The sequence below is a fragment of the Merops nubicus genome, unplaced genomic scaffold, assembly GCF_000691845.1.
Source record: "Merops nubicus isolate BGI_N331 unplaced genomic scaffold, ASM69184v1 scaffold10284, whole genome shotgun sequence".
In the NCBI taxonomy this organism is placed as follows: Eukaryota; Metazoa; Chordata; class Aves; order Coraciiformes; family Meropidae; genus Merops; species Merops nubicus.
Window position 1 is genome coordinate 23,906 of NW_008602275.1, and position 10,580 is coordinate 34,485.

The 10,580-nt window shown below is 47.6% G+C and overlaps 1 protein-coding gene across 1 annotated transcript in view; it reads left to right on the forward strand.

The window, feature by feature from the left end:
- The window catches only part of PPP6R2 (protein phosphatase 6, regulatory subunit 2), a gene marked incomplete at its 3' end in the record, with an annotated part of 36,136 nt that overhangs the window by 19,361 nt on the left and 6,195 nt on the right, over positions 1 to 10,580 (forward strand). Inside the window, exons 6-11 of the mRNA XM_008938306.1 lie at positions 2,726 to 2,839; positions 3,886 to 4,012; positions 4,508 to 4,660; positions 5,376 to 5,579; positions 6,179 to 6,243; positions 9,120 to 9,235. Coding sequence (XP_008936554.1) covers positions 2,726 to 2,839; positions 3,886 to 4,012; positions 4,508 to 4,660; positions 5,376 to 5,579; positions 6,179 to 6,243; positions 9,120 to 9,235 — 779 coding nt within the window. The remainder of the gene's footprint in view (positions 1 to 2,725; positions 2,840 to 3,885; positions 4,013 to 4,507; positions 4,661 to 5,375; positions 5,580 to 6,178; positions 6,244 to 9,119; positions 9,236 to 10,580) is intronic.

The following is a 10,580-nucleotide window of genomic DNA, read 5'->3' on the forward strand; positions in this document are numbered from 1 at the left end:
TGATTCTGAGCTATCAGTTCATACATGAGTCTCATGGGGACTTGTTGGGGCAGGAGCTGTGTGGAGGTGGAAGCCAGACTTGGTCTGAAATGCTGTGCCTGCAGAAATAAGGCACATCTGGCCCTTTGCCCCATGCCCTGCAATAATTTCATTGCCAAATAGCACAATTTTTGGTGCAGATTTTTGGTGGGGAGCCTTCGGCACCTCATCAAGTCTGTGTGTCAGTTAGTCTCATGGGGACTTGTTGGGGCAGGAGCTGTGTGGAGGTGGAAGCCAGACTTGGTCTGAAATGCTGTGCCTGCAGAAATAAGGCACATCTGGCCCTTTGCCCCATGCCCTGCAATAATTTCATTGCCAAATAGCACAATTTTTGGTGCAGATTTTTGGTGGGGAGCCTTCGGCACCTCATCAAGTCTGTGTGTCAGTTTTTTGAGCCCTTTAAAGTTTGGAGATGAGCCTCCAGTTTGGTCATCTCACCTGGGAAGCCCAGAGTCGTGGGTGGATGTGGTTGGCCATGAAGAAGGTGGTTCCTTCAGAATTTTGGGGTAATTCTAGACTTCCTCAGTGGTTTTAGACTTTCTCACAGAATTGCTGTGGTTGGAAAGGACCCTTTAGATGGAGTCCAACCATTCTCTCTCTCTCCCAGGCCCCTTCTCCACCACACCCCTGAGCAGCCCATGCAGACAGCTCTGAAATACATGCAGGGATGGACAGCCAGGGATGGTGATTCAGCCACTGCCCTGGGCAGCCTCTTCCAGCCCTTGGGAACCCTTTTGGTGCAGGAGTTTCTCCTCATGTCTAACCTACACCCCCCCGGCATAACAACAGCATCTCCTCTTGTCCTGTCAGCTGTGGCATGTAAGGAGAGGCCACCACCCACCTCCCTACAGCCTCCTGTCAGGGAGCTGTACAGGGATGAAGTCACCCCTCAGCCTCCTCTTCTCCAGGCTAAACAACCCCAGCTCCCTCAGGAGCTCCTCATAATCCTCAAGACCCTTCAGCAGCTTTGTTGCTCTTCTCTGCACCCTCTCCAGAACCTCAACATCCTCCTTGTCCTGTGATGCCCCAAAGTGACCCCAGTGCTCCAGGTGCAGCCTCCCCAGTGCAGTCCAGTGGCACCATCACTTCTCCAGTCCTGCTGACTGCTCGAGTCCCCCCAGGATGCCTTTGGCCTTCTGGGCACATTTTCAAGCCCTCCCTGTAACTCACAGGAGATAAATACAAATGGTTTTGTGCTTTCCAGGAGCATTTTTCAGAGTTCTTACAGGACTTCACTGCTTAGAAGGGAAAATGTTCTCAATAAAAGTGAGTTTTTGCAGGACTTGGCTCTCTGCTGAAGGTCACATATCTCAGTGCTTTCCTTGGCCTATTTTTCCAAGCATTACTGATAACTGCTTTTGGATCTTGGGCTAACTCTTTTTTTTTTAATGAATCATGAATGATCAGCTAGTGCAGCCAGAAGGAGCCATGATCAGGGTTATGGAATAAATCTCACATCTACATTTTTGATAACTGTTGGCTGGGTGCAATAGAAGTGAATTCAGTTAATCACAATAAGCTGCTGCTGCTTTTTCCTACCTCTGCCTCTCGTGCTGATGGGGTGTATTTAGATGCTACTTATTAAAATAATTTTATCCCATGAATTATTCATTTATTTTACATCTTTATCTCATATTTTATTTATACAAATGTAAATGAGATTTTTTCAAATGTTAGAAAATAGTAGAAATGAGGCCATGAACGTGAGTAATGCTGGTTTTAGCTGGACATGTGACTTAGCAAGCCAAGAAAGGCACTTGATGAGTACAGGATTTTGGAGAGCTGTCAGCAGCATCTGCAGAGTCAGCCTGGGGGCAGAATGGGAACCCAGCAGGGGAGCAGATGCTGCTGCAGCCAGGTGACTGCAGAGGGGTGACAGCACTGGCCAGGGCCTCCTCTTCCTCATATCTCCTGTTCACTTAGCATGGCAAGGAGCAGAGAAGTGGGCTGTTAGCTTTGTACTGATTATTCAGTCCTAAAGCCCTGAGAGAATGGTTTTAGTGCTGGAAAGAACCAATGTCTCTGTTTGTTCTGACTCCAGCAGCCTTCAACACTTCACTGCTGATCTCTCCACCTGGCCCCAGGCCTGTCAGGAGTTGGAAGGTGTCTTATTGTGACATATATGAGGGCTCAGAGAGAAGATGAACTGATTAAAGTATTTCAAGAGGATAAGCTAAGACTGCTAAAGCTGTGCATATTATTTACAGCTTGCCTTTGGCCTCTCTTTCCAGATCCTGGGTCTTCCTGTGTCACTGGCAAATAAGGGTCAGCTTCCACTGCTCATTGTCTTCCCTCTGCAATGCTAATGGATAATTTTAGGCTATCAACTAATAGCTTCATGTTGTCCTTAATTAAATTGACTGAGTCACCACTTGAGTTGTCTTCCAGCCTGTAACTAAGAGGTATATGCTGTCGATGAAGGAGAGTGAGTTGGGTTTGGAGCCATTGTGTCTGTCACCAGGCCTTGCCTTGGTGAAGAGTAAGCAGGTTCAGAAACCTGGTGCAGAACCATCCTCATCACTGAGACTTCAGAGGGGAGTGTCTGTATTCTTTCTGAGACAAACAAACCAAAACCAAACCTTGCAGCCTTTTCTCTAGAAGACCCAGAAATGGGTATTTTGTGATTAAATCAACTGCCAGATGCTTCTAATTCTTAGACTGCTAATGTGTGTATGTTGATCAACAGGCAGGAATGTGTGGAGCAACTCCTGAAGAATATGTTTGATGGAGAGCAGACTGAAAACTGCATAGTGAATGGGACACAAGTTCTTCTAACCTTGCTGGAAACGAGGCGCTCTGGGTGAGTTGGGACTTCTGCCCCAGCCAGGGCAGGTTCAGGAGCTCCCATCTAGGCTACTTAGGCAAAAAAAGGAGATTTTCTCAGCATGGTGTGAAGCACAATCTAGAAATAAGTGCAAGAAAAGCTGTGGGGGTTCTTTGATGCAGTAGCTGCACCTCTTGGCAGTTGGACCAGGTGGCAGCTGGGCCCTTTGGGGGGCTCTCCAGGGGGTTCTCCAGGGGGCTCTTCAGCTTCTCGTGCACGTGTACAGCAAAGTGTTGTCTGAAACAGCCAGGATCTTACAGCAGAGTGTGTGTGGTGTGGTGTGGGGGAGGAAGTGCTGCCTCAGAACAGGCTGGGTGGTGAGGTCTGCAGATAGATCTCTATATATGGCTGTGCAGTTAAAATTTTGGTTTTTAAATTTATATCCGCCCTTTATTTCTTTTTATGGAGATAAAGGAGAGAAAAGTAAAAATAGAGTTCTGGGGAGAAAGAGAGACAATGAAAATGGCAGTTCTTAAAAAAGGAGCTAATAAGGAAGGTGAAGGAGGTAATGTAGAGCAGGAGGAGGTGCTGGAGAGAGGACAGGAGGTGGCACTGGGCAAACAAGTTGACAGTCAGACAATGATGTGCAGGGTTAAAATGGAAAAGTGGAGACCCTAATTGTGCTGTCTTGTGTGCCCGGGATCTCTGAAGACCCAGGAGCTGGAGGCTCAGGGGCTCCTGTCCAGCCCCTTCCTGCCTTGCTGGAGTTACATTTCCATGCTGCACTGAAAGTGTTCCTTTTATTCCAGTGTGGGACTGCTGTTGACTCCAGTACTTTGTGAGCTCTGCAGGCAGCTTGTTCTGGCTTCCCACTCATCTCATTCACAACTCTGATTACGTGAATATCATCTTGTGAATGGTGTATTAATATAATTCAATTATGTAAATATATTCAGTAGCTGGAAATGATCATTTTTTATATCCGTTGTTATTTTTCAAGAGAAGATGAGCCAGATGGGCAGTGTGACTGGAGGCCATTCTGGGGGTTTGTCAGCTCTGAACTGTTGTGCTTTTCTTTGCAGAGTGGAAGGACTGATGGACTCATACACTCAGGGATTTGAAAGGTCTTACACTGTCAACAGCAGCATCTTACACGGTATTGAACCAAGGCTAAAGGATTTCCACCAGCTGCTGCTCAGCCCTCCCAAGGTAAAGCATCCCAGCCCCTCTCAGCAGCAGAGGGCTCCTCACCTGATCCCAGGGTTTCCCTTTCCTTGTGCCCAGGCTGCCTGTCTCTTTTTTGGAAGCCCTGTACCCTGGAACAGGCAAACGTTTTTTGAAGAAAAATTCATGTTTAAGAGTTTGTAATTCAGGTGCTTAGGGACTAGGCAGTGGGAACTTTGAAAGCCATTGTATTTGAGTCAAACCAAGAAGCAGAGATCCATTGGGGACCAGTGGCTTCTGTAAAGATGGGTAGGAGGTGAAGAGAAAGGAACTCTTAGTTGCTATTTTGATTTTAATCTTCAGTTTTGGAAGCAAAAGTTTCACAGTGGTTACGCAACGCCGTCCTCTGAGTGAGAAGATGGCTTAGGTTCCCCTGCAGAGAATATTTGAGACAGACTCCGTGGTGTCAAATCCTTGTGCATGTCAGCTGAAGGAAAGGTTGAGCTTGGCTGAGGTGCTCCTTGCCTGTTCCTCTGACAGAAAACAGCAATCCTGACCACCATCGGGGTCCTGGAGGAGCCCCTGGGCAACGCGCGTCTCCACGGCTCCCGCCTGATAGCTGCTCTGCTCCACACCAACACTCCCAGTATTAACCAGGAACTATGCAGACTCAGTACCATGGATTTATTACTTGTGAGTAAACCTGGGTGGCCCTGGGAATGGGGAGCAGGGGGGCAGCTTCACCCCAGGAGCACGTTTGGTTTCCCTTTCATCTCTCCAGCACAAGGCACTTTGCCTCACGGGTGCCAGCGCCTAATTATTTTTCTAATCTGCTGAAACGAGGAGTCCCTCCTCAGAATGGCTTTTGTAATACAAATACAGCTGCTTAGGAGTTTGAACTCAACCTCATGCTTCAAATCAATAGTCACAGGGGTTTAGTGGTGTGCATGCAAACAGCCTGGTCATGCAGAGAGCTCGGGTGTGCTGTCTGTCAGTGCTGGGAGCTGGTCTCTGCCTGGCTGTGAACAGGGACATGGTCTGAAAGCTGCCCTTAGGACCTGGGCAGTCCTTCAGGACATTGTTCTGATACTTGTAAGAAAAATACTAACTAATTTCTGATCAGTTCAGCCACAGAGTAGATGACCTTTTTTCCCAGTGTGTCTGTGCTCTGAGCCCCAGCAGTGCACCAGAGAATTTCCACGTGCCCCGTCAGTAGGAGATCCTGCATCAGAGCAGAGCAAACAGAGCACGTTCAGCTCTGAGTGGGTACTGAGGCTCAGAAGTAAACTTGTTCTAGTGAAATTGTTGATTAAACAGTTGCTTGGACAATGTCCTGATATAATTTGCTTGTTCAAAGCAGGAAGTTGTATCTAGAGTGAATTGGTTTTTCTCATTTTTGTTCCTCCAGGACTTATTTTTTAAATACACGTGGAATAACTTTTTGCATTTCCAAGTGGAATTGTCCATAGCAGCTATTCTCTCACACTCTGTGCAAGAGGGGAAAACTACTACTAATGACCCAGAAAGCAAAGAAGAGGTGCTGAATGGGAACGTGGCCACGGAGAACTCGGAGACCCCGGAGAGCAGTCCTGAGAATATCATGGTCACTCATGTAAGCCTGGAGCTGTGCCCTGGGGACTGGAGGCTGCTTGGTTCAGCCTCAGGTGCCTCAGCAAGAGCGTGGGGTTTGGTTAGTGGCTAAGTACAGCTTGGTTCTGTCAGATCTGCAGGGAGGTGTTTGCTTTTGTACATTTGCCCTTAGCATCCCATTGCAAAACAAACACACCACCCATCTCATTTAATGGGCTTGTGGGTCCATTTGTATTTAATTATTTTAGTAAAGATGTGGATAAACTTTGGACAAAAATAATACTATGACTAGGTAGCTACATTTGAGCTTCTGCATCAGGCCCCAGTGGTGAAAACTTGTTGTGTTTGTAACATGGCACCAGTGTTCCTTGTTACTGCTTGTGTGGAGCCCAAAAGCAGAGAGGTGTTCAGAGCTATTGCTGTTTTCCCTGCATCTTCTGAGAAAAAAAATTGAGACAGAAGAAACTTGAGCTCCTGGGAAAGGCTGAGTTGGAAGTTCTTGTCCAGTAAGAGTGAAAGAATGGACAGCAGCAGCTACAGTTCAGTGCAGGCTTCCTAGGGCATGAAGCTGACCTTGGCAGACTCCTGAAGTGTTCTCCTGTCTCTTGTTTTGCCCTGCAGCTGTTCCAGAAGTGCTGCCTCGTGCAGAGGATACTGGACGCCTGGGAAGCCAATGACAAAATACAGTAAGGGATTTCTGTTTGGAAGCACCTTGTTCCAGGGCTGTGGATTTAGAGCATTGCCTCGAAATATTATTTGGATAATTTACAGTTTAATGGTGTCTAAAATAATTTGGATTTCAATTAAGATTTGGAATTAGTCTTATTTCCATATTAAAACCCAAATTCACCAAACAGGCATATAATGGAAACAGTTTTAAACTAAAGAGAGGAGGTTTAGAGTAGATCTTGGGAAGAAATTCTCCAGCATGAGGGTGGCAAGGCTCTGGGATGGGCTCCCCAGAGAGGCTGTGGATGCCACTCCCTGGAGGTATCAAGACCAGGTTGGGTGAGGCCTTGAGCAGCCTGGTCTAGGTGAGAGACACCCCTGCCCATGGCTGGGAGGTGGGACTGGATCATCTCTAGGGTCCCTTCCAACCTCAGCCATCCTGTGGTTATACAATTCTTTGTCCATCTAGATATTTTGGTTCTCCTTCACTATTTTGACCTCTTAATGGCTTCAAAGTGTTCTCTAGTTAATAGTGATTCTTCCAGGCTGACTGACAGGCTGTCGTGGGTGGGTTGGGGTTTGGTTTCATTTTTTAAATTTAGTTTGGATTTTCTTTTCTTTTTTGGTCTCACAGCCCCTTGGGCTGTTGATAAGGGGATTTCACTGATAGGTTCATTGCCCAACCATCACTGTGCATAGTTGAATAGGTAACAGAAATGTCCATGGTTGCTGCTTAAGAGTTTTCCTAATTAAATTAGATAAGGTCTAGAGCTCATACATATTTCAGGCCAGGCAGTTCCAGTCACCACACTGGAAAGAATTTTAATGGGAAGAAAAAAATACCAAGCAGCCAAGAGGTGTCTCCTCGTGTGCATTAGGAAGATTGAGTTTCTGTGGAGATTGTGTGGACTCAGTGGGGAGATGGAGTCAGGCACTGGGAGCCCCAGGGTCAGAGATTCCAAACTGAGAGCTCAGGAATTGTTTCTTGAAAGTCAGTGGTAAGAATGGGTGGTGTTCTGTGTCTGGAACATGGCATTTTTGTAGGGAGTTTTTTAAAGTGGTTCAGTGGTGATTTGGCAGTGCTGGGCTATCAGTTAGACTTGATGAACTTGAAGGTGTCTTCTAACCAGACTGATTCTATGATTCTATGAATTTTTTCCCTTGGGTTCTCTGAGTTATTCCATATATTCTCAATGAATGGCTTGGTAACTGCTGGAATTTAACTTCTGGGTCACCCATGTAATTGTTTAACTGCAGTACATTTGATCTGCCTGGGTAATGAGAATTTAAACTGCCCTAAGTCTGATCCTTGGTGTGAGTGGAGAGGAAACAGCAGCTGCCTGCAGCACATCTTTGTTTGCCTTCCTGTTCCTGTAAAGGTGTTAACCCCCAGTTGTGGCAGGGTTGGTGCAAAGTGTTTGAGAGCCACGAAGCAGAAGCTGACTTTGTTTGCTGGCTCCTTGCTAGGTGTCCACTGGAATAATCCTAAACCCTGGATTTGGGGTTAGGATGCTGTCTTTAGTACAGGCCACATGGACAGTTACCATTTGTATTGGATTTGTACTCTGGTTTTTGGTTCAGGAACACATGGAAGGGTGAGAAAGGGTTTCCCCCAAACCCTCTGTTCCTCACCTGCATGTTCAGCTCCAGCAGAGGGGAGAGCCTGAGGAGAGGCAGAGTGAGCTTACCCTTTTGAGAGATCCAGGAGGTGACAGTTGCCCTTCTCAAAGGCTGTGGAGGTTGTTAGAAAAAAAAAAGCAAAGCTGAAAATGCAGCTGTAGGAGAGCTGTAAGAGAGCTGGTGCTGTCCCAGGGCTCTGCTGTTCAACCTGTGAGCTCAGTGCCACACACAGAGCCCAGGAAGGGAGAGGAGGGTTCAGGTGAGCAGGACAGAGCAGCTCCAGGTGCACCCTGCTGTGGTTAGCCTCTCCTCACTGCCAGGGACAAGGAAGGGCTCTGTTACCTGCTCTGTTACTGCTGCCTCTGCTAGCAGCTGGGAAGGGAACCTTTGGTTTGGCAGCTGGAGACGTTGTAACATGAGGTGGAACTTGTCCTCCTGCTTGTAAGGGGTTTCTTTTAGTTCAGTTTGATTCTGACCCACCAGTTTGACTTGTGGTGGCTGGGGTGAAGGGAGTGTGTTCCTTGTGCTGCACCAAGAAATAATCATTGCTGAGTTTGTCCTCGGGACTGGGGAGAGTTTAGTGTGTGTACAGTCAGAACATTGGGTGTAAGAGTTTTGTCTGGGCTCCTTTTCAGCACCTGCCAGTTGAAAGGCAGACAGGCTGTTCCTGAGCGTGCTGCTGTGAAAGCTCTCACAGGAATCTACCACCAGGCTTTACATTTTCTCCCCAAATCTCATCAGCCCTTTGGATACTGTGAAAAGCAGAATTATTTCAGGCTCTTCATCCCCTGATTTTTAGATTGCTGCTTTGCTATCCAGTGCAGGAGAACCACAGAAGTCTCAAAGAAAAGTGACTTAGAGAGCTTGGACTTGGTGTTAGCTTCTTATGTCTTTTTGTTGAGGGAGGGAGCCAATGGTTGGAGATCAGTGCCTTTTGTTCTCCCGAATTCAGCTGCTTAACACTTCAATTGCAAGTAAGGCTCCGAAGCTTTTTCAGTAGTAGTGATGTAAACTCTTATTGCTGTGAGTTCTCCCTGGTGGAAATGATAATCAGCTTATTCCTGCAGCAGGTTTCCAGTGCAGCCCATCAGCCTCCCCTCTGGCTCCAGCTCTACCGGGCGTGCTCCTCGGGGCAGGAGTGAGCCCTTCCCTCTGCCCCCCCCAGGGTGCTCAGGGTGCAGCCCCCTTGCCCTGCCCGTGAGGGTGGCAGCAGGCTCTGCCCGTGCCCCCAGCCCTGGTGCCTGCCCTGCCACTGGCTGTGCTCTCTCTGCAGGGCAGAAGGTGGCATGAGGAGGGGCAACATGGGCCACCTCACCCGCATAGCCAACGCCGTGGTGCAGAACATGGAGAAGGGCCCCATGCAGACCCAGATCAGTGAGTTCATCAAAGGTACGTGCTCCTTTCACCCCTGGGGGGTTAGGGGTTAAATGACCCTCGCAGGCCTTTTGGAAGGACTTTCATTGCATGTGTTTCTTGAGGGTCCCTTTTGTAATGAGAGGAATTTCCAGTCAAATATCACGTGGCACATAACACAAATATCACAGTTTCCCATAACTTAAAAAGAAGTCTAGACCAAATCTGACTGCTCTTTGTTTTCATACAATTGCACTGAAATTGTTGGAACTTTGGTTTTGCAGCTGGCAACTGAAGATATCCTTTTTGTGCTAAAGAAAAGCCTCTTTTTTTCTGGGTGTCTGAGTACGTTTATGGGACTCAGAGTAGTCTAGGGCAGTGTTTGGGAGTATTTTTTCTATACTTCCTCATTCTCTTCTCCATCTGAGAGGGAGAGACACCAGAGCAGATGATCACAGAGGCCCTACAGCCCTACACCTCTGCTTTGTTGGAGATACATTGCCAGGCTTTGTCCATCAGGTTTTCATTGGACTTTATTTTGAGGACTATTTCTACCAGACATTTTTGTGAGAGAGGAAAAAGATTTTCCATCTGCATCAATTAAGGGAAACAATGAGGGCAAACACAACTTCAGTTTCCATTTTTGGCTTCTAATGAGCATATCTAATGGTAAGAGAACAACTCAATGTGTTGTCATATCTAGATGGGATTTGAGAAGCTGTAGATATTTAGTAAAGACCAAAAGTTTCACAAGCCCTGGTTATTTCTCTCTGTTGTTTCCCTGGGCTGGGGTGAAGGAGACTTTGCTCCCAGCAGCTGCGTGGTGCTGTGGGTCAGATCTGGGACCACAGCACCAAAGGCTCCTCTCTTCCCCACCCTGTCCTCACCCCAGGAGGCAGACAAGGGTGGAAGAGAGCCTGGGAGGGGACACAGCCAGGCTGCTGACCTGGGCTGGCTGCAGGAACACCCCATGCCCTGCACTCAGCAGCAGGAGCTGGGGGACAGTGTTCCCAAGGCAGCTCCTGCTCAGAGGCTGGCTGGGGGTAGGTGGGACAGTGAGTGCCTTTGCATCACTTGCTCTTTCCTCCACCTGCTAAACTTTACCTCAGGCTGTGGTTTTTTCTTTCTTTTGGCCTTCCAGTTCTCTCCCCCCTTCTGGGGTGGGCTGGAGTGGGCAAGCAGCTGGGTGGGTGCTGGTTGGGGTCAACCCACCACAATCACCATGAAAGAAAAGGGAGAAGAAAGTAGAACTGAAGTCACATGTTTTCAGAAAGCTGTAGCAGAAGTTTTGTGTCTTTAGTCCCCTGTAATTCTACTGGCAAGTCAGGGTTGTTAAGACCAGTAATGTCTTACTGGTTGGCCTAACAGAAGTTGTTTCTTT